The sequence below is a fragment of the Saccostrea echinata genome, unplaced genomic scaffold (assembly GCF_033153115.1).
Source record: "Saccostrea echinata isolate AGI-Se365-2 ecotype Australia unplaced genomic scaffold, CSIRO_AGI_Sech_v1 ptg000056l, whole genome shotgun sequence".
Lineage (NCBI taxonomy): Eukaryota > Metazoa > Mollusca > Bivalvia > Ostreida > Ostreidae > Saccostrea > Saccostrea echinata.
In genome coordinates this window covers 21,689,372-21,714,051 of record NW_026889805.1, presented here as the reverse complement: position 1 = coordinate 21,714,051, position 24,680 = coordinate 21,689,372, and the positions used below count along the sequence as shown (strand labels likewise).

Below are 24,680 nucleotides of genomic sequence, written 5' to 3'. Positions count from 1 at the left end.
TACAATTAACGCTAAAGAGTTCTAATTCTATGGTATTTTTATGGAAGTGATCTGCCCTTACATCTAAATTGAAATAAATCAAAATGTAAAGTATATTACTCCAATTGGCACCAATTCAAGCCTTCTTAACATTTATTAGGCCTGGATAAACTAATTAAACATTATTTGCCTGTTATTTTTCATTTTCAGTAAGCAGCATTGATTTTGTTCACCAATACTCCATTGTCTTTTAACATTTTCCCGGAGGGGGGGGGGGTGTTAAATGGCTGGACCTTACGTTGAAAATGAAATAGATAAATTTAGCATCTTCACCTTTGTAGAATATAACTACCTCAATGTCCAAAAAGTATTTGTCATTAGTGCATAGAGTGTCCTTAAAAGGTTGTGTTCATAAGTATAAGTGATTCATAGTAGAACCGAGGAAAGTTCTATGAATTCATAAGAAAATGTTTATGCATTCATAAAACGTATACTCCTACATGCAAGATAACATTGAAGAAAAGACAAGAATAGACATTTAAACTTGCTTTGTTATAGAGAAAGTGATGATCCAAAGATTAATTGAACATCATAATAAGAGTATATCTCAAATTAATTGTCATCAAAATAGTTGTCTGAATAAAACGCCCCTTGATTATATTACATTGCTTTAGTGAGGCGAACTCTATCTCTCATTTATCATACATGTACACGATGTATTTATTTTTAACATAATTTTGACAATTATTTACATTTCACATTTCAAATCGTTTTCAATTTTTGTTAACTTTGGGTCTGACTTATTGACCAATTTACCTATTCAGAAATCAACAGGTACTAGTATATTAAACCACAGTGTGATTAACCTGAAGTTTATCGATGATTACATTGTGTTAGTCACAGACTTATGCCCTGTTCACACGGAGAGTTTAATTCGCAGTAAATTAATGCGAAGTAAAATGATGCGAATTAAACTAATGCGAATTAAATTGCGTTCACACGACAGCTAATGCGAAGTAAACTAATGCGAATTAAATTTTATTTCTACTATAAGGCTATTATGACGTCATTTGCAAATCACGTCACATTATGCAGAGCATATATACATTTGACATAATTCTATATAGTGTCTGTACAGTTTTTAGTGATTAACATAGTTTTCCTTTGTTTTCCACTCAAAAATAGCACAAATACCTATATTTGACCACCGACATGTGGCATTTGACTAAATTCTACCCTTACGCATGCGTCAAAATTTAATTCGAATTAGCTTCGCTTAGCGTTCACACGGAGCTAATGCGAAGTAATTTAATTCGCAGTAAACTAATTCGAATTAAATTAATTCGCATTAAATTCTCCGTGTGAACGCGGATCAAATTTAATTCGCAGTAACTTACGTTTAATTCGAATTAAACTCTCCGTGTGAACAGGGCATTAGAGGGGGAAAAGATGTTTGGAAATTGTTCCCAGTATTTAAAAGTATATTAATTTTATTATGCATGATGTAATTGGCTCCAACGTTTTCCATTTGGGGATGAGGAAGAACTTCATTTTCATTTTTTTATAGCTATGACGTTCCTCATGTTTCAGTGGTGAACTAAGAGGGGGCAACAGGGGTTGCAGTCCACATTTCATCCCCTTTAGATTTTGGCAAAGAAGATACATGTATATAATAGACAAATATCGAGTTGTATATACCTGTTGATGGAATTCTGAAATGTATCCGAACTTGTTCAGCATTAATTAAGTTACTCAAACATTTCCAATGTAACCCAAGTACACGTGTACATGCATGGAAAGAGAAAAAACAATTATTTCACTCTCAACACTTTCTTCAAAGTGGTATATGTTGGGTCTCTTCAACAAAGGAATATAAAAATTTGCTAAAATCGATCTGAAATATACATGAGTATGTTGAAGGGCTAATTTTGATAAAGGTAATTCTTTTGATTAAACGTTGTACAACAATTATCGTACTTAATACCCCTCCCCATTTTTAAGCGGATATTAAATTTATTGAGATACATAATTATGAGGCGCCGTTTTGGTATTTACTGCCAAAAAGTGATATCACCTATTCGAATAGGTGATATCACTTATTCAGTCGGTGATATCACATATTTGAATAAGTGATATCACCTATTCAGCTTCTTAATAGGTGATATCCCCTATTCAAATAGGTGATATCACGTATTCAAATTAAATAGGTGATATCTCCAATTCAAATAGGTGATATCACTCATTCGAATAGGTGATATCACCGAATCATTTTGAATAGGTTATATCACTTATTCGAATAGGTGATATCACCTATTCAAATTATTTATGAAATAGCAACTGCTCCCAAGACTATAGTCTTGAATCTCATTAATTTTCACTTTCGTTTTTATAACTTAGCGTTCTTGGAGACAATGGATTACAGCTTTACTTTTGATTTTAAGCACCCTCGTAGAACATGTAGTTTGTTTGCTCACAAATTATATTTATTACACTTATGTATCATGTATACTATAGGAAAAATCGTGAAAAACGCATAACTGTTCCATACAGAAATTGTCCCACTTTACATTATAAATAGAGAGAGCCGTATGCCACTCTGTTGTACTCCCGCTGGGTATAATTTATAAAATTTATATAACTTTACAGGGATCGATAACATAAGATATTTAAAATGTCTCGGACTAAAATACAGGGGAAAAGGCAGCCCGAATTTGCTTGGTTCCAATGGAAATCTAGATAGTCTTGAGGAAGGGAGCATTCATTATTTATTGTTGTAAGAAATGCAAATAGGTGATATCACCTATTCGAATTACTGATATCACTAATTCAAATTGAATAGGTGATATTACTATTCGATTAGATGTTATCACCTATTCAATTCCAAAATGTGATATCACCAATTGGAATAGGTGATATCACCTATTCGAATAATTGATATCACCTTATCGAATAGGTGATATCATCTATTCAATTCGAATGAGTGACATCACTTATTCGAATAGGTGATATCACTTATTCGAATAGGTGATATCACTTATTCGAATAGGTGATATCACCTATTCGAATAGGTGATATCACTAAATGGCAATAAATACCAAAACGGCGCCTTAATACATGTAAGATATTGAATATTTTACATAATAGAGCCATTATGTTAATTATTGAACATGAACTCGTATAGAATTAATAGTGTTAATATATTTCCTTCGATATTCCAAATTATGTTAAATGTACATGCACTTTTCATTGCAATGATCTAATTGCAAAATCTATATTTTAAAAGTTGAGTGCGAGTGCGTTTTGGGGGGAAAAAATCTGTCTTGCAAATTTAGAAAGCCCTGGCCCCAGGATCACGAAACAAACTTAGACTTAAGTCAAATTTCCAATCGCCTGTAAAATGCTTCACAATTGTCAACTTAATCTCTAAATTTGCAGATAACAACACTTTTGCAAAGCAAAATTGAAAAATATTTTAATTTTGGTCTGTTTTACTTCTTTAACATTTTAGAACAACATGAAGATTTTGACTTAAGCCTAAGATGTTTTATGATCCCGGGGCCTGGACTAACATGTACGCCACTGTCTGAATGTAATATTGCTTTATTTTTATGAATTAGAGTTGTAAAATCTGTATGCCAGTCAACTTTTTTTTCATGATTGTAAACTTCCTTTCACATCCTTGTTGTGATTTGTTAATTTCTGGATGTAAATGTAAACATACGTTATGTTATAAAAAAATCCCCCTCACTCCCCGTTTCAACAAATTCTGGATAAGCGACTGTTACTAGTATAGTATTGTAATAAGATGTTAATTTAAGACTAACAGTAGCAGGAGGGAGGTAAGCGATACAATGTTTTAGCGTAGCAAATGTTTAACGGTAGTGTCTTTCCACAAATTTAATTTTAAAATTTTTGTTATTATGACTGCTTTAATCATAACAACAAAATTTATTTCTAAATAAAAATTTGTGGAAGCATCCCCCCCCCCATTTTTGCCAGCTGAATGTTACTTTAGTTTTTTTAAAATTTATTTTTATTTATTTATTTATTTATTTTTTTTTTAGGATTTGTAATAACCCCACCCTATCCGTATATAAATTTGATATTTAGTTGATCAGTACTAACATTTAGATCCCTATCCCCTCGCGAAATTCCGGAGGAAGACGTGATTAGGTAAATACTATTTATGATTTTACGTCTTAATGTATCTTTTAAATTTTTTTCTTCATATTATTTCATGTGGTGTTTCATTATTCTTTTTCTTTGTAAATCAAAGAAATAAACGAAGCTCTGTGCTGTTTTCTGTTTGCCTTATTCGTACTGCATAGCAAAATCTGGTGTACATGTATCTCTCTCTCTCTCTCTCTCTCTCTCTCTCTGTGTGTTTGTGGGTGTGGGTGGGTGGGTGTGTACTTCTCTAACCCCCTTCTCTCTCTCTCTCTCTCTCTCTCTCTCTCTCTCTCTCTCTCTCTCTGTTTTCGCTTAGATCAAGACGCTCTGCTGTCTCCGTAAACTCCGGCGAGCAGAGAATTCTGCCGAGACAGCCGAGTGTCAATCAATGTGTTTAATTATTTATAGCTACATGTATCTATTTTTCATAGATATTCACCATGCAGGTATTTAAAATTTGTAAATAAAAAATATATCTACTATTATACTACATGTATAAACATTACAAGGCAAGTGCTATATTGTGCATGATTTTTTTGCGGTTATTTATTTATTTATTTATTTATTTATTTATTTATTTATTTATTTATTTATTTATTTATTTATTTATTTATTTATTTATTTATTTATTTATTTATCTATCTATTTTGATTGCTATTGTGGTTTTGTTATTGTCATATACCATAGTAATAACGTATTGAACAATGCACACTAAAACCACTGTAAAATGTTCGAGTAAGTAAGAAGTGTAAGTAGCAAAATAATTTTCCCGGATATATGAATTCTGCTCTATTTCACTTTTGTATTATGTCTTCCTTTGAAAACGAGGTTGACCCCGGGGTTACAAATATGGTTTCTTCAGTACGTGGAAAAGTCTGAAGATTTGACTATTAGTGAATATCTTTATATATATCTTCAAAAATTACCATAGTTATTATACCATATTGGCTATTTTTCAACGCTCTTGCTTAGATAAAGACATAGGTTTCTTAGCACCACTACTTGTGAAATAATTCACCGTTTTCTATATTGTACAGATTTTATGAAGAAGTTGACGAGGAGGGAATCACTTTGCATGGTTTGTTTATGAACAGCATATATCAATATTGTATTCTCACTTGTAAAAGTAAGACATGCGAGTAATATTAGCTATAAGGAAAGAAATAAGACTATAGTGAAATAAATGTCAGACGGTGAAACCATTTAGCTAAAGGGCCTTGCTCCTGGTCATAGGTACTTGTGATTTGGTTTATATATATGTATACCTGTTGAATATGCAAATAAAAGTAAAGGAATGCAGACTTCGTAATGGTGTCTGCTCTACTTGCTTGTTTACGTGGCTCATTCTTTGAAAATAAATCTACACCTACCCCATTTCATGCACTGGGCGTCTTGGAACATTTATTACTTATTGTAAAAACCCTCACATCTAGCAAATAATTCCTATTCTACTACGGTTATTTCAAAGAGCAAAGAAATGCTGCGGCCATTATTCTGCAAGAAATCAGAAACGTCTTCAACTAATTTTCTCTTATTTTGTCTGCTTATGTTAGGAAAAGGACTGAGGCCTCTGTTGATTGTGACGCAAATTAGTGGGAAAAAAGTTTACTTGAGATTTTGATACTTTTTCTAATTGGTGAAATGCAAATGAATTAGAAGTCCAATTGTGACGTAATAAGCACTTATGTTGCTATCAACATCGACTTCTCCGCTTCGCTATATAGGAGTTTAAAGATTTGTCGTAACAGAATGGAAATAATTTCCTTGTCGTCGGAATTGTTGGAGCATATACCCCTCAGTCTCAAGATTTTGTTGGCAAAAAAAAAACGAGCCTGAAGGGCAAGGTTTTTATTTGCAACAAAATCTCTTGACTATCAGGGTATATTCTCCAACAATTCCTCCGATGCAGGAATTATTTCTTAAATATATATTTTTAATCACTTTTTCAAACTTGGCTTTAACAGCCTGGAACCCAATTCAAAGTGACAAATTCTGGCTATTCACAGACTTGTCGAAATCCGTCGGTCCTGTCGGCAAGGCCGGTAAAAATTTGTCTAGACCGACAACTTTTAAGAAAACGTCGGTCCAGATGACTGAAAAAATCGAGCGTGATGCAAATTTAATAAAGGTCGGGATCAGGATGCGCAGCTGAAGGTCACAAACACTGAAGAAATGGCTGCGTACGCGGGGTGTAGACGATAGCCAATTAAATTTGTTATAGCAAAGTCATAAAACATGTCATTTATGTCTTTTATTAAAGACTTTCTATCATAAGGAAGGAAACTTGTAAGATTGAAGGCTGTTGAAAATAATCTAGGGCATTTTGGAGCTGTTATTCATATGACTTTCACAGCTTCCAAATAAGGTACAGGTATCTGGTCTGAGAAAACTTTGACTGGTCCGACAGAACATTTGACTTTGTCAGACCAAATGTCTGACAATGATTTAAAAATTTCGACAAGTCTGTATTCAGACAGCTCTAAATTCTAGAGGCATTTCAGGAAATTAAAAAATACAGTTGAACTTCAGTATCTCGAACATCTCGAATTCCACGGATATGTTGAAGTGATTTTGAAGTCCCAAGTGCTTATTTCTTAAGTATTTAACCCTGGATATTTTGAATCCTCTGATATCTTGAAGCATTTTTTCGGTCCCAACAAGTTTGAGATAACGAGGTTTGACTGTGGTTCAGAGATAATTCAAGTGATATTTGTTTGCATTCAGAACTGTGATTTCATAGATCTGCATAAATAAGAACTATCAGGTTTATTTTTGCTACATTGTCAACACACAGAATGAATTCCATTATTTATCGGGTCTGTTGGACAAAGTAATTTTACTAATACAGCCTTTATTTAGCTTTGATAATGTACACCTTAAAAGACCTCTATTGACTTTAAGGCCAAAAGCTGAAAGGTCAAGGTCGATCTTTTTTTCTTCTCTGCAATTTTTCTAATATATTAGAATATATTTTACATAGGAATACATAGGAAAAATCTTTTTCTCAAGAACAGAAAAGCCATGATAGCCATATTGATATGGAGGCATCCTCAGGTAGTGTAGAATCAAATTCATTTAAATGAGGGTCCCTGGGGGTAGAGTGGGGCCACGATGGGGGATCAAATTTTTACAAATGAATATATAGGAGAAAATCTTCTGCTCAAGAACAGCAAAGTCATTTGTTATATTGATATGGAAGCATCATCAGGTAGTTTAAAATTCAAGTGCCCCCCCCCCCTAAACTTTTCAATACTGAACTGATTTTTGCTTTTTTTCCTAGCCAGTGTGCTCAAGTGAGCGATGTGGCCCACTTGCCTCATGTTTTGTTAAGCAGGGGACACAAAATCCCTGAATTAATAGCTTGCTTCTCAAACAATGGTTACTCAAGAGATTTCAAACTTTTATGATGGTTTTTGGAGAATTTCAACAGAAGTGAAAGAACCTGAGGCTTTGTTTTTAATAAACTGACAAGAGAATGGTGTACATGTTTTAAATATTGTTATGAATCATACCTGTCCATTTCATTGATGTCAAATATTTTGGAAATAATAAAAGATATATATTTTTAATCTTGCCATTTAATGTTAGCAGTCTTATCTCTCAAATATATTGGGTGCGTTCACAATTTTTCCATTGGTACAAATATTGATTTTGCCATTGGCTGTCTTTGGCACCAATGTTAAACAATGGTACAATTGGTTGCCTTAAAACTGTGAACGGCATATTGGTAAACCAATGACAATACAGCCAAAGGCTATACCAACGGTTGCCTAAGGTGACAAATGGTACCACTTTGTTACTAATGGTAACCAATGGTAATCAATGGTTACCGGCGGCAAATGTTTAGTTTTCACCATTTTTTTTTAGAAATAACAAATTCAATAAGAAGTCTGTTTGTTGCACTGCCTAAACAAAGTGAAATTATTCTTATGGACATAACTTTATATGAACACGTCTTCATGTGATATTTTTTTGCCAAAAAGAGCGTTCCTTTGTACCAAATGTGCAATACTTTGTAAAGTTAAGAGTATTCTCCTTTAAATAGCTGTTAAATTCATCTGAAGTGGTATTATTTATGAGGAAACTTCACTTGCGCTACCAGGAACGGTCCCGGTAGCCATCTTGGTGGTGACTCTAATAAACGAAAAATTTGCGTTGGTAATTCTGCTGCGAATGTGGTTGGCCTGCAGAATAGGTAACCAATAAAAGTTACTAATGGTAAACATTGGTACCAATGTTTTGCCAATGGTAAATTGCACCACCAATATCAACCAAAGGAAGAATTGTGAATGCACCTGTTGCTAGCAATAGAATGTGCCTCTTCAGAAATTGTGAAATTCATGGCCCCTAGATCAGGAGTATGGTGTTAGGGTTGGGCTCTATTGATGTTATAGTGAAAATAAATTAATTCTTTAAAAATCTTCTTTGTATTCAGCAGAAAAACTAAGAGAATGGTTTTGATGGCATGTTGACAAGGATGAACCCATTAATGCATTAGCATGCAAGTTTACTTTGGAATCATCATTGTTTGTGGGGGATCAATGTTTGTAGATTTCATGGGTCACTCTTACCCACAAATTTAGATCCCCATGAACAATAACTTTATCATTGTATAAGTTAATTTAATTTTATATATAAACAAATTATCCATGAAATTGTGTCCCTATGAACAAGTAAAATTTTTGGTACCCATGAATGTTGATTCCCATGGATTAAAGTGATTCTGCGACAGTTTTTAATTTTTTTTATACAAGACATTTATTGAGAATATTCTCTGGCCCTAAACTTAATGTATGAATTTACTGACAATAAAACCAGTGTCACACTGACAGTGTCTGAATTTACTGACAATAAAACAAGTGTCACACTGACAATGTTTGAATTACTGATAATAAAACAAGTGTCACACTGACAATGTCTGAATTTACTGATAATAAAACAAGTGTAACACTGACAATGTCTGAATTTACTGATAATAAAACAAGTGTCGCACTGACAATGTCTGAATTTACTGATAATAAAACAAGTGTCGCACTGACAATGTCTGAATTTACTGACAATAAAAAACAAGTGTTTGTCACACTGACAATGTCTGAATTTACTGACAATAAAAAAACAAGTGTTTGTCACACTGACAATGTCTGAATTTACTGACAATAAAACAAGTGTCACACTGACAATGTCTGAATTTACTGATAATAAAACAAGTGTCGCACTGACAATGTCTGAATTTACTGACAATAAAAAACAAGTGTTTGTCACACTGACAATATCTGAATTTACTAACAATAAAACAAGTGTCACACTGACAATGTCTGAATTTACTGATAATAAAACAAGTGTCGCACTGACAATGTCTGAATTTACTGACAATAAAAAAACAAGTGTTTGTCACACTGACAATGTCTGAATTTACTGACAATAAAACAAGTGTCACACTGACAATGTCTGAATTTACTGATAATAAAACAAGTGTCGCACTGACAATGTCTGAATTTACTGACAATAAAAAACAAGTGTTTGTCACACTGACAATATCTGAATTAACTGACAATAAAACAAGTGTCACACTGACAATGTCTGAATTTACTGATAATAAAACAAGTATCACACTGACAATATCTGAATTTACTGATAATAAGTGTCACACTGACAATGTCTGAGTTTACTGACAAAAAAACTTGTGTTTGTCACACTGACAGTGTCTGAATTTACTGACAATAAAACTAGTGTTTGTCACAGGCAATCTCTGACTATGTAAATATGCTTTTGAAAAGAAGATTTGAATAATTTAGATCTATCTAAATAATAAGAAAGTAAATTATTGCAAAAACTGTACCAATTGTAATTTTTTTTAATGTTAATTAAAATCTTCTAAACATTACCTTATCAACTATAACTACAGTTTTCTGGATCCATTTGTTAGATAGGGATTGTATCATGCCTAGTGTTCTTATGTAAATTACATGTGCATTTGTCATGACTTTCATATACAAAGTAATTACATGAAAAATAATATGTTTGGTACTGAAGCTGATATAAGAACCTATGTTTTTCATATATTTGCATGCTTAAAAGTTTCATTTGAAACAAAGTACATTATATGTCAATGCTTCTTGAATATACATTATGCTTTTCACAATATGCATATAAATTTCTAAATGTTTTTGTTCATAAAGAAGCCACCAAAGACCTGTTTAAATAAACTTCAAATAAATCATTTATTCATTTTCAGAGCACTATTTCTATTTCAATCCAAGTACTGTCTGCAAAATTGTTATGCCTCCTCTTAATTAATTTCAGTTCACATCAAATGATAAATTTACCAGTTTAAATTTATGTTAATCTGTAAATTAACATGAATAATGGATTTATTCTTTAAAAAATCAATTTCTTTCTGTTCTTTCAAAATGAAACACATGTCTTATAAATATTTAGATGTTTTTGTGGAATGTACAATTGTTATGGTGAAAATGCAAACAAATTCTATATCTTTGATAAACTTCTAAGAGTTGTACTGTGTTTGCTTGCTTAAATTGATATAATGATTGGGTAAATAGACTGTAGTTAAACAATGCATTGAGGGTGAATTGATCCAACACCTTTATGGAGTATTGGATCTCTTCATCCATACCTTTGGTTGTCTTGAAGGAGTCGCACAAGAAAGATGGCCTACAGGTGAACATTAATTTGTTGCTCCTATCTTGTTCAATCATTGTTGATTAAACAACACTTGTTAGGGTAGTTAGATATGTAACCAGTCAAGAGTGACAGTAGTAAAATGTATACATGTATACCTGGATGAAACTTGCTGGTATTTAAGTTTTAAAACAGTGATTATGAAATGGACAGATGTGAAAAGAGTATCCAACTAGACAGAAAGTATGCTATGATTTAATTGTTAAGTTTCTTTATATCAAAACAACAAATTTCTTAACTTTAATAACAGTATTCAATGTACTTTTTGTTACAGTGAGGTAAACATCAGATGAGATGAGGAGAAACACAGTGACACTGCTGAAATATCTAATTGTGGGATGTGTCATAGTTTTAGGGGGACCTCTTATTTTGAGGAAGCTATTTGGTTCTGATTCACCTCCAGATCTCTATGTAGATGCTCGTAATGTAATGCCAAAAGCTCCGGAAAATGGAAAGGTAAGGAAAGAAAGAGTTGTATATTTGTGAATATTATGAATATGTATTTTTCCTTTTGCTTGATTTTTAATTTCTTAAAGTGAAATTATGAATATACCTATAAAATTCATAAATTTTGAATTTTAGAAACCTCATGCAGATGAACCACTACAAAAAATTGATTGGCATGACTATAAGAAAATTGCAGAAGAAGAGCAGAGACAAGGTATACATACAGAAAATTGATTTCCTGAAAATGTTGGTGTTATTTGTATGCATACATTGGAGCAATATGTGTTCTAAATTTGTACATTTTGTATACTTGCTATTTGGAATGATTGTAACTTGATTTTGAAAATTCCTTCCGATTCTAATTTAATTTTGTGACATATTAAGTTTTTTGTAATGTTTTTTAATGAAATGACATGTACATATAAGAAGTGTGCTGTTTGAATCATGAAATTTTCTGAAGTGAACATTAAAAAGCAGAGAGAAAAAAATGACATAAAGTATCATATGTTAAAGGGGCTTAGACAGAGATTAAAGTTAATATTTTCTTAAAATTTTAATATATTATGACTTATATGTTGCTAAAGAATTTCACACCGAAATCTTATAAAAGCTTGTTCAGAAACTTCTTTTATCTGGAAATTATTAAAACTACGAATTATGGGACGCATTTGATTGACACACGCATACTTAGCACTTCCACCAAGTAGCTGCAGAACTGAAGCTGTCTGGTTGAGAAAACCAGAGAGCTACAGATCCAATTGTAAATTGTCCATTGTAAAAACTTTCGATTTACGTTGACGCTAGTTCAAGATTTTTCTTTCCTACCTGTAGTGATTTATATTTTGTTTTACAAGGACCTGGTGAACAGGGACAGGCAGTGATTCTCTCCCCTGAAGATGAGAAAAAGAAAGGAGATCTGTACAAAGTGAATGGTTTTAATGCTTATGCTAGTGATAAAATTTCCCTCCACAGGTCTCTGAAGGACATTCGTCATCCAGAGTAAGTGAAATCAACAGAAGTTTGAGAGCCGTTTAGATATTTTTATTTTACTGTATAGTCATTAAACTGCATCTGATGACGAAGCATTTCCTTATGTCTATTGTTGTGCATATTAAAGTCAATAGGATAATTAGTAAATTCTAAAGGTTTGGGAATGATTAAATCTATCAGATGAAAAGTAATCCAGATAATATTTTGTGTCTTTTAAAAGCTGACCAAATGTTCCTCTGTTAGGTCTGATTCTTGTCTTTTGACCTCAAGTCTCTGCTTTCCGAATCACAAAACAAATCTGATATTACTGATATACACAATAGATCTGATATTACTGATATACACAATAGATCTGATATTACTGAGTTACACAATAGATCTGATATTACTGATATACACAATAGATCTGATATTACTGATATACACAATAGATCTGATATTACTGATATACACAATAGATCTGATATTACTGATATACACAATAGATCTGATATTACTGATATACACAATAGATCTGATATTACTGATATACACAATAGATCTGATATTACTGATATACACAATAGATCTGATATTACTGAGATACACAATAGATCTGATATTACTGATATACACAATAGATCTGATATTACTGATATACACAATAGATCTGATATTACTGAGTTACACAATAGATCTGATATTACTGATATACACAATAGATCTGATATTACTGATATACACAATAGATCTGATATTACTGAGATACACAATAGATCTGATATTACTGATATACACAATAAATCTGATATTACTGATATACACAATAGATCTGATATTACTGAGTTACACAATAGATCTGATATTACTGATATACACAATAGATCTGATATTACTGATATACACAATAGATCTGATATTACTGAGTTACACAATAGATCTGATATTATTGAGATATACAATAGATCTGATATTACTGATATACACAATAAATCTGATATTACTGATATACACAATAGATCTGATATTACTGATATACACAATAAATCTGATATTTAGTTCTTGGTGGGGATGTCATACCTAGTAGAGCAGCTGCGATCTATTGAGACTAAGCCTCTCTGTTATTACTGATATACACAATAAATTTGATTCTACTGAGATATGCTTTGTATTTGATTGGCTGACTTGTTTTTTTTTTATAGTTGTAAAAAGAAAAAGTACTTGAACCATTTGATGAACGCTAGTGTCATTGTTCCATTTCACAACGAGCACTGGAGCACACTTCTGAGAACAGCGTGGAGTGTACTTAATCGCTCACCCAAGCACCTCATCCACGAAGTCATTCTGGTGGATGATTACAGCACAAAAGGTCAGTAAACAAAGACCCTTGAGAATCCTCTAAAAGATTGCAAAAAGAAATATATCATTACATGTATTTCAAGAAACAGTTATCTATTTTGCAATAGTTTATTTGCATCATGCAAACAGGCGCAGTTATGGTGGAAATAGGTTGATGATGAGGTAATTAAGATATGTCATATGAAAAGACTATTAATTTCTCCATTTTAACGCATTGGTCCATTGGTTACACAAACATTGGTCCATTGGTTTTCAAAGTCTTTTCCAATTAACTATACACTCTTTCTCTGTCTCTGACCAGTATGTCGTAGTTTATGCACATTTCCATGTGTTCATTTGGAAAGAGGTCCTTTTACTCCTCACAAGTTATACCTTTTGTATTAAGTAAGTTATTCTACACTGTATTAATACACATACATTTGTATTAAGTAAGTAATTCTATACTTTGTATTAATACACATACATATATTATTCTTTCTGTAATTTCAAGTATTTAAATGTATTCTAAAGAACACATTTATTTTGTAAGAGTTTTTTTTATTTTTCTTGATGCACAACAAATTTGGGGAGATTTTTTTTCTTTAAGCATAGATGATACAAACAATTTTTTTCTTTGGAGGAGACTTAATATCATGTCACAGTTTTAGAAAAGTGGATAATTCTTTGATTTTTTTCTCCTTAGACTTGGAAAATGAAATGTCTACCATATTCCCCACAAAAGTACACAATTAGAGTAATCATGATAAAATTGTTTAATCTTCATTCATTTACCCTCTTTTTTTCTTCAGAAATGTTTCTAAAGTAGCAGGGAGTGAGCTGATATTACATTTACTCAATAACCTGTTGTATTTTCTTGCATAAAAGAAATGACACTTGGAAAATATTAGTTGATACTTCAATAAAATTACAAATATGGACAAATCACACTCAGTAAAGGTTTACAGATGAAAATAAATTTCAGAATATATATGTTAGCATGGTGCTAAAAGTGTACCCGGTAATATAAACTTTAAAAAAATATACCAAGCTGAGTGAATTTTATGAGGAAAAGCAAAATGGTAAAAATCAATCTACATCACATAGGCTGATTTTTACCATTTTGCTTTTCCTCATAAAATTCAGTTGGCTTGGTATATTTTTTAAAGTTTATATTACACTTTTAAAAAAAAATTTGAAAAACAGAAACTTTGTTAAAGCTTTTTTTGTTTATCTGCAGAGCACTGTAAGCAGCCTCTTGATGACTATGTGAAAGAACACTTTACCAATGTCAAGGTGGTGAGGGCCAAGAAGAGGGAGGGGTTAATCAGGACTAGACTTCTGGGGGCCAAGGCAGCCACAGGACAAGTTCTCATATTCCTCGACTCCCATTGTGAGGCCAACATCAACTGGTTACCTCCCTTACTGGGTAATATATATATATATATATATATATATATATATATATATATATATATATATATATATATATATATATATATGGGATGTCAAAATAATTATTTTCCTTAGTTGATTATTCTATTGCATTATTCAAACGATAGTCGAATAATCGGAATATTTTATGAAGATAAAATTTTATTTCTCAAACTTCACTGGTACATGACATATTTATACCTTAAAAACCCTTTTAGTTTTGATGTTTTAATAATTATCAAAGTATTAAATCTTAATATAACAAAAGTATTTGGTACATGGTATAAGATCAAGTCCAATTAATAATTTTACAATCAAAGCCCAGTTTATTGGTGGGTAATTTATTACAAAAACAATACAGGCAGTTACTGACAATTAATTCTTGCAGTAGTGAAGTACTTATAAAATTTGTTTTTATACAAGATAAATGAAAGACCAGTTGTATGTTTATATTCACTTACTTTGTGTACATGTTTGGAACAGAGCCAATAGCAGAAGACTACAAAACAGTTGTCTGCCCTTTTATTGATGTCATTGATTTTGAGAACTTTGCATATCGAGCCCAGGATGAAGGGGCTAGAGGAGCGTTCGATTGGGAATTTTTCTACAAGCGTTTACCATTACTGGAGGAAGACTTAAAACATCCTGCTGAACCATTCAAGTAAATGTAATCTGTTGAACTGTAATACAACGTAAACTACAAAGACTCAAAAAAATTTGTGTTGATTTATTTAGGAAGACACATTTACATCAATTTTGGATTTTCTGAATTGAAATATTCATGTTTTTGTTAGCTCACCTGAGCTGAAAGCTCAAGTGAGCTTTTCTGATCACCCGTTGTCCGTCGTCCGTCCGTCTGTCCGTCCGTCTGTAAACTTTTCACATTTTCAACTTCTTCTCAAGAACCACTGGGCCAATTTTAACCAAACTTGGTACAAAGTATTCTTGGGTGAAGGGGAGTGTAAATTGTTAAAATAAAGGGCCAAGTCCCCTTCAAAGGGGAGATAATCAAGAAAAGACAAAAATAGGGTGAGGTCATTAAAAAATCTTCTTCTCAAGAACCACTGGGCCAGAAAAGCTGAAACTTATGTGGAAGCATCCTGGGATAGTGTAGATTCTAAATTGTAAAAATCATGACCCCCGGGGGTAGGGCGGGGCCACAATAGGGAATCCAAGTTTTACATTGAAATATATAAGAAAAATCTTTAAAAATCTTCTTCTCAAGAACCACTGGGCCAGAAAAGCTGAAACTTATATGGAAGCATCCTGGGGTAGTGTAGATTCTAAATTGTAAAAATTATGACCCCCGGGGGTAGGGCGGGGCCACAATAGGGAATCCAGGTTTTACATTGAAATATATAGGAAAAATTTTTAAAAATCTTCTTCTCAAGAACCACTGGGCCAGAAAAGCTGAAACTTTTATGGAAGCATCCTGGGGTAGTGTAGATTCTAAATTGTTCAAATCATGACCCCCGGTGGTAGGGCGGGGCCACAATAGGGAATCCAAGTTTTACATTGAAATACATAAGAAAAATCTTTAAAAATCTTCTTCTCAAGAACCACTGGGCCAGAAAAGCTGAAACTTTTATGAAAGCATCCTGGGGTAGTGTAGATTCTAAATTGTTCAAATCATGACCCCCGGGGGTAGGGCGGAGCCACAATAGGGAATTGGAGTTTTACATTGAAATATATAGGAAATTTTTTTAAAAAATCTTGTTCTCAAGAACCACTGAGCCAGAAAAGCTGAAACTTATATGGAAGCATCCTGGGGTAGTGTAGATTCTATATTGTTTAAATCATGACCCCCGGGGGCAGGGCAGGGCCACAATAGGGAATCCAAGTTTTACATTGAAATACATAAGAAAAATCTTTAAAAATCTTCTTCTCAAGAACCACTGGGCCAGAAAAGCTGAAACTTTTATGAAAGCATCCTGGGGTAGTGTAGATTCTAAATTGTTCAAATCATGACCCCCGGGGGTAGGGCGGAGCCACAATAGGTATATTAAAATGGGGAGAATCTGGTAAAGAACAGCATGGCCAAAGTTACTCAGGTGAGCGATGTGGCCCATGGGCCTCTTGTTTAATCTCTGTCTTGTTTCAATTTACACATATATTTAAGTTTGATAAAAGGTGATAATGTGACATGGTATAAATTGATTGATTTCTTGAAGAAAAAGTAATTACACAAGATATGTGATCTTTTGATTTCAGGAGCCCAGTGATGGCTGGGGGTCTGTTTGCAATCAGTGCCAAGTGGTTCTGGGAGATGGGAGGATATGACCCAGGGCTAGACATATGGGGAGGTGAACAATATGAACTCTCTTTTAAGGTATCACAGATGACTCAAAGACTTGAGATTACTATATTGATTCATTTATAAAGCTTGAACTTCAGCATCTCTAAAAGAAATATTTCGAATCGCTGAGATATGTTGAAGTGAGTTCAGTGGTCAAACTACAGTTTGAGGTCAAGCTATATTTTGAACACTTTGATATCTTAAAGTTTTTGTCAGTCTTGCTGAGTAAGAGATATCAAGATTTAATTGTATATGGTGGTGTTATTTTCTAGATGTTGAGGTTTACATTCATTCATTTTAAAATATGTTTCCTACTTAATAATAATCAACAATGAATTTATAGATATGGCAGTGTGGGGGTATGATGGTGGATGCCCCTTGTTCGAGAATTGGACATATTTATAGGAAGTTTGCCCCATTTCCTAACCCAGGGGTAGGAGACTTTGTTGGCAGGGTAAGCTTCTTTTTTTTTTATAAATCAAATTAAAGTCTTTACTGTTTTAACAGATATAATATTGAGCGTGTTAAATCATTTAGTATATCATCCAGTGAATACTTGTACTTAAATCTGCCAAAAATATTCAAATTAAAATAACAGAAAAATAAATCCAGTTTTTTTGTTTAAGAATATTTCTTCTGCTAAACCAGACATGTTTATGATTTTTACATAGAACTATAAAAGGGTAGCTGAAGTGTGGATGGATGAATATGCTGAGTATCTATACAAGAGGAGACCACATTATAGGAATATTGACGCTGGAGACATGACCCCCCAGAAGGAAATCAGGGAGAAACTTCACTGTAAACCATTCAAGTGGTTCATGGAGGAGGTGGCTTTTGATCTGCCCAAGTTTTATCCCCCTGTGGAACCCCCTCCATTTGCTAGTGGGGAGGTAAGTAGAAATATTCTTTGAAATACCTATATTGTAACTTAGCAACATTATGCCATACAAGTCCTGTGTGAAGACTTCTCTGTAGTCTAGTTGTTTTAAAAAAGTTGCTTTGAAAGTCTTATTGCATTCGTAAATGTCTCTCAGATGGATGAAATTAGAGAATGATTTGTATGAACATTATTATTTAAATAATGCACTGTCAGTGTGTGTAGATACATATGTCATTTTGATTTAACAGATTCGCAGTAAAGCAGCAGATCTGTGTTTGGACACGAGATACAAGGGAGCCAATGAGAGATTTGATCTTCAGCCGTGTGTTAAAGATGGCAAAGGTGGTGGGGAACAGGTTAGTGTCTATGAAACAAAATGTTTTATTGTTAAATATTAACCTTTTAAATGAATATAGCTGTTAAGCATCTAAAAACCTTTTTTTTTAATTTTCCCTGTTTTAATTAACTAACAATATTACAACAATATTGTCTACTCTACATGGTTAACATTTCAGTTACTGTAAATCACATATTACTGTGTATGCAAGTCTTATTAGTATTTTATAGGCACGTGCTTTTTTGAGACGCATTGCTATCAGCGATGTAGCTTCATCGCTGACGACCCCCACTTTTTCTTTCAATTACTGCGGCAAAGAAGGACTCCACAATATTGATTCTAAATACGCTATTGAAAATAGTGCAAATGTATACTGACAAGTTGGTGATATTCATTGTGTATTTTTAAATATTAACGTAAAATCTCACATTTATATGTTGTTTATACTTTGAAAGCAACAAAGATAAAAAAGAAAAGAACAAACAAAAACCGAGAAAGAGAGAAAACAACAACAAACAAACATGCGCTACGCGGAGTAAGATCTATTTGCATCACAACAGCTCGTACTATAAATCATTATGCCTTGTAAAGCGACATTGCTTGTAAGAATATCTGAGAAAAATGTACAATAATTTTATTTGATAAAGCATCACTAACAATAGGAATGAGATGGTTGTTTTTTATAGAAATAGAATGAATATTATTTTTTCACTCGATGAAACAAATAGTAAGATGTCCAACTGAATAAATTTTTGCAACAAGCGCCACCTTTTGGGAAAATAATTCCGCGGGTGACACGAAACGGTGAAATGATTGGATTTTGGTGAAATGTCGATTGAATATCAAGAAATGACTGATAAAGAACTGCAGTGACTGTGGATTTCAATTTATAGGATTACTAATACCTTATAAACTTAGACCTTTTGTGTTCAATCCTTACCTCTAAAGTTTTATAGCTAATTTTATTGAAAATATCGGAAATCGGCCAAAATTTAAGGGGTTTCTTAGTATACTGTATACCACGCCCGATTTTTTTTCTTTTTTCAGTCCCGTATTATTTATATGAACATTTCATGAATCACTATGGTTTACGTATTCATGGTATTATGCCATTTGATTGAGAAAACTAGTCTAAGACAAGTATTGATATTAAAAAAGTGCACATAAGGAGAGAAACTGAAAAAACTCAGATATAAATTGTATAGAATTACTCAATAATCAATCATTTCTAAATTCTCATTCATTATTTCATCTTCCTACTGTGATAATAATTAAAGAATAAAAATTTTAAAAAATAAGAATTTAATTGATATCTGCAGTGTGATCTGCAGGAATAAGGCGTATGAAACATTTATAGTTTAAATGTCCACGATTTGGTTGGCTGACCACAGCTGGACACACTTTACAAAGTTACGCACATGGGAAAATGTTACATTTAGTTTAATACTTTGTCGAATTTAATATATCAGTCCGCTTATCTTAATAATTGCTACATGTAAAACTTAGTAATGTTTCACATAAGTAATAAACACCTATAGGGTATCGTTAAATGCAATTACATGTACATATTAAAGTATCAGTAGGTTGGAAAAATTGATTTCGCTTTCGGTGTAACAGAACCAGAATTTATCTATTTGAAAATAAATCAGTACATAAAATTAAACTGACAAAAGAATTGATTATTTGTACTAAAAAATATTAACGCTCCATGTGAGGATCGAACCAAAAATATTTCTTTTTCATTGCACTGGACGGGTTACGCATACTACTGAGCTATCACCGCTCCACACACTTTATGGTTTTTAAAGCGACAATGAAGCACCGCATTTACACATTGAAATTTTTTTGGAAAAAGTTCATTTTTTATTGTCTCTGGGTCTTCTCTCCATTTTCTCTCAAATGTTTGTTTGTTTCTTTGAATTAAAATGCACAGAAATAATGTTTCAAAATCATGGAGAGATGACCCAGAGATAGCAAATTTTTAGAAAAATGTGTTTGAAAATGTAACATTTTGTACCAAATGACTCATCTAGCCAATTTTCAAGTTCTTCTTTAGCAAATCAAAATACAATATCAGGAAAATATTTCCATTTCCTATTTCAAAGGAACCCGATACAGCAAAAGAATGCTAAAATTTCATGTGACAGATCAACGAAATTTTCACTTTTCAAGTGCGCCCAGATTCCTGCCGAATGCCAATCAAAAGCGCCCTCGTTCTTAATTTAGATATCAAAGAATTTTATTTGATATATCAGACTATCTTTAAACAGAGACATAGCTTTAAAGAAATGTTTGTTTGCCCTCTTCCGACCGACTGGTTAAAAATGCCATGACTCAAAACTTTTTTTAACCTCAAAGAAACAATATTTTTATTTTCATTCCTGATTTTTTTCATTCCCTGGTATGTATAATGAATTTTTCTGAGAAAAAAAAATTGATTTTTCTACCTTCAATGCAATGTGCCTCTCAGGCCTTCAGGCCTTTGATTATCCCCTTGCAATGAAGTTGGAGGGGATATAGAATTGAGTGCTTGTGAGTGTGGGGATGAATGAGTGTGGGTGTATCAGAAGTCGATTTACATCAGGATTTATGTTATCTTATCTGAGGGAATGCTCCACTTTGAAGTGCCCTTGTTTATGTTTTTTTGTTTTTGTTTTTGGAGTATCACTGCAAAACATTAGTAATGAAGAATAATTCCCAAATACTTCACCCATTCCCTCAGATTTGGCATTTCTGCAATTATTTGTTTAAGGTCAACTGAGACACTCAGGTGACCTATTGCTATCTGTTTTCGTCTGTCGTTGTGTGTAGTTTGTTGTTCATCAGTAGTAAACTTTTAAACATTTTCAGCTTCTCTTGAACCACTGGGGTGTGAGGGGTTGGGCTAAAGCCATCAAAATTAGTGCTGTCTTTGAAAATCTTATTATTTAATCCTGGACATCAAGCAGTCAAATTGGTGGCATGATTGCAATGAGCATTTAACCCTCTACCAAAATCGTGAAATTCTTGGCCCCAGGGTCAAATGTTCTGGAGTAAGGGCAGGCTCTAATGATCATATAGTGAAAATGTATAAATTCTTTAAAAATCTTCTCTTCCCCTGTATATTTAGAAGATAAACTAGGTGCATGGTCATGATGAGAAGGGTTCCTCTCCCAAATTTGTGACCTTTGGGTCGGGGGTTGGGGGGGACTCTATTGATTATATAGTGAAAATGCATAATTTTTTTGAGAATCTTTTTCTCTTCTCCTTGGTATTAAGCAAACAAAATAAGTGCATAGTTTTGATGAACAAGGGTGCTTCTTCCAAAACTGTGAATTTCATGGCCCCTGGATTGGGGTTCTGGTGTTAGGATGTGGCACTTTTGATTACAGTATATAGTGAAAATGCATTGTTTATTTGAAAATCTACTACCCTGCTCCTGGATATTTAGCACATAAACTAAGTACATAGTTATGAAGAACAAAGGTGCCTTTTCAAAAATTCTGAAATTTGTTGCCCCAGGGTCAGGGGTTCTTTGGGGAGGGCTCTATTGATTATATAGTGAAAATGCATTATTTCTTTGAAAATCTTCTTCTCTGCTCCAGAATATTTAGCAGATAAACTAGGTGCTTGGTTATGACGAGAAATTGTGCCTTTTCAGATATTGTGAAATTTGTCAACTAGTCAAGCCAGTACTAATGAATTAATTTTTTTTTCAGCAATTTGAGTTTACGTGGCACAAAGACATTCGTCCTGGCAAAAGAACAGTGTGTTTTGATGTGTCTCAATCTATAAGAAAAGCACCTGTTATCTTATTTAGTTGCCATGGCATGGGTGGCAACCAAAGGTTTAAATATAATATTGTAAGTACATGTACATGTGGTCTTTTTAGGTGGCATTTATAAATGTCAGAACTTTCTTGATCAGAATTAGCCAGACATTCCCCTTCTTTGTTTTCTATTACCATATGTATACTTCTTGCAGTTTTCTTTTTCTCTTAAAACTTTAATAGGCTATTAAATTCTGACATAATACACAGATAAAGGGAATTTGATTTTATTGCAATAAATAGACAGTCCATAAAGTCACTAATAAAAAAAATAAGTGTGAAAATGGAGTGAGGTCATTCGGGAAAAAAAAATCTTGCAAACACTTCTCGATTTAGTATAGAATTACGGTAAGTGTCCATAAAATCATGAATTCAAGATCTAAGATGCTGCAATAAGAAATCAACAAAACTCATGCAATCTTTGAATATCTTTTTTACTCCTGATTATCTAGAGTAAAAGCAGTTTCATAAGAGTTAAATTATTTAGAAAATTTCAAAAAAGTAGCCTGATGCAGATAAGCATAGTAGTCCATGGGTCTTTTCTATCTCTGATTTTTTTTTAAATGATCCAGAAGGTTGTAGGTTTTGAAGCCAAAAGAAGAACAAATCTAATGTACAGTGTATAAAGTATTTCATTTAGATATTCTTGACTTTTCCTGTTTATGATGCAATTTTTAAAAATATATTATTATCATATAGGAACTTTCTGTTTTAAATATTTTATATACATGTATATAGAAATTTATGGGGTTTTTTTTCCTTTCTTTTTTTCAGGATACACAACAAATTTTCCATGTGATAAGTAATCAGTGTTTAGATTGTGATACAGGCAGCCATGAAATATTTATGAATCCATGTGATAAAAATTCAGACACTCAGAAATGGAAGGTAGAACATATACATGAAGATGAAGTCAGAAAAGAATGGAAGGCCAAGTAGTCATAGTGTTCTAATTAAGTTCTGTTAATTATTTGTTGTCTTACGGTTGGGTCTGGAGACCAATTTATACGCAAGATCTGCCAGCAAAATACATGTACTTAAATATGAGAGGATTTATGTCTTAGAATTATGGATGTTATATATATTTTATGACGTGCTTATATGTTTTAAGCTTCAGTGATATCCATGACATCAAATCATACCTATGCAAGCTATACAATTTTCTTCATTTATTCCTATGTTTGTACAAATGATGTTGTACATGTAATTGTTATGTTTTCTTATTATTTATTTCCTTGTTCATTATAAATGGCATATGATATAGGAGGGTAAAGGTCAGAAGACTTATTTATTGACTGATATAAAGAGCATGCAGATCTCTCATAGACTTCTGCTTGCAGTATTTATAGACTTACCTCCAACTTAGATATTTGTAAACTAGTTTATTTGAATTTTTTTTTTCAATGTGAAAATGATTTTCAGATACGTATACCATAAAACCTACTTTAAAATTTAAAGGAAAAAAAAACTTTTCTCCTATATTTAATTTAGTACATGTATTCTTTAAATTATGCAGGTACATTAAGTTATCCATATGAATCAGTATTATATTTGTGAACACAATTTTTTAAAACATTCAATTTGCACCTTTCATTATGTTATGTTGGTACATGTACTATATCTATTTTGTGTGTACCTTTTGTTACAGTGTAATGCAATCCTGTCTGTTTAATGCACTTAAATGTGCATAGTGTGTGAGCATTCCATTTTGTTAAGGAAGAAGTTAATTGTTATTTTTTTCTCTTTAAATATGATTTATAACATTCTTTAATTTGTTTTATGCTTTAAGATATAATGGGTGCTAACTTTATGCCATGCTGGGATTTTCCTCTGTCTGTTTTAGGAGGAAACCTTTTCAAATTAAAAAAAAAATGTTGGTAAGAAGAAAAGGATTGAGTTAACAAAATCTGGATTTTCTTCCCCCACTTAGATAAAAGTAAAATGCTGGATAGAGAAAATTCAGTTATATTTACATGTATTTTACTTACCAGGTGCTTAGAAGTGTGTTTTCACCCGTCTTGTGTAGTTTTGCTGCTTTTTAAATTTAGAATACTGATCACATTATTGATCAACCATCAGATAATTTTAAACAAAATTCTCTTTTTGTTACACTTTGGATTTTTCAAATCATGGGAAGAAAAAGATTGTTGTCTTTTAGACTTATTTCAGAACCATAGAACATACAAGAAATGTATACATTTAGAGGGGGTGTATTTTGAGGCCTTTTTCATCGTTCAGTGTTCTAAAAAAAATTTGATACAAACAAAAAAATTCATACTACATTTTTTATATATTAAAAACAAATTGGATTCTCTCAATAGTC

At 32.5% G+C, this 24,680-nt stretch overlaps 1 protein-coding gene across 1 annotated transcript; it reads left to right on the top strand.

Moving 5' to 3' along the window:
• Positions 1-5,170: 5,170 nt before the first annotated feature.
• On the top strand, positions 5,171-23,646 carry LOC133173790 (putative polypeptide N-acetylgalactosaminyltransferase 10). Its single transcript, XM_061308835.1, has 13 exons — positions 5,171-5,227; positions 11,123-11,304; positions 11,431-11,509; positions 12,150-12,294; positions 13,467-13,633; positions 14,840-15,028; positions 15,517-15,694; positions 17,245-17,362; positions 17,673-17,783; positions 18,001-18,222; positions 18,461-18,568; positions 22,248-22,391; positions 23,132-23,646. The coding sequence occupies exons 2-13, from the start codon at positions 11,143-11,145 to the stop codon at positions 23,294-23,296; spliced, it is 1,788 nt and encodes a 595-aa protein (XP_061164819.1). The 5' UTR covers positions 5,171-5,227; positions 11,123-11,142; the 3' UTR covers positions 23,297-23,646.
• Positions 23,647-24,680: the final 1,034 nt, after the last annotated feature.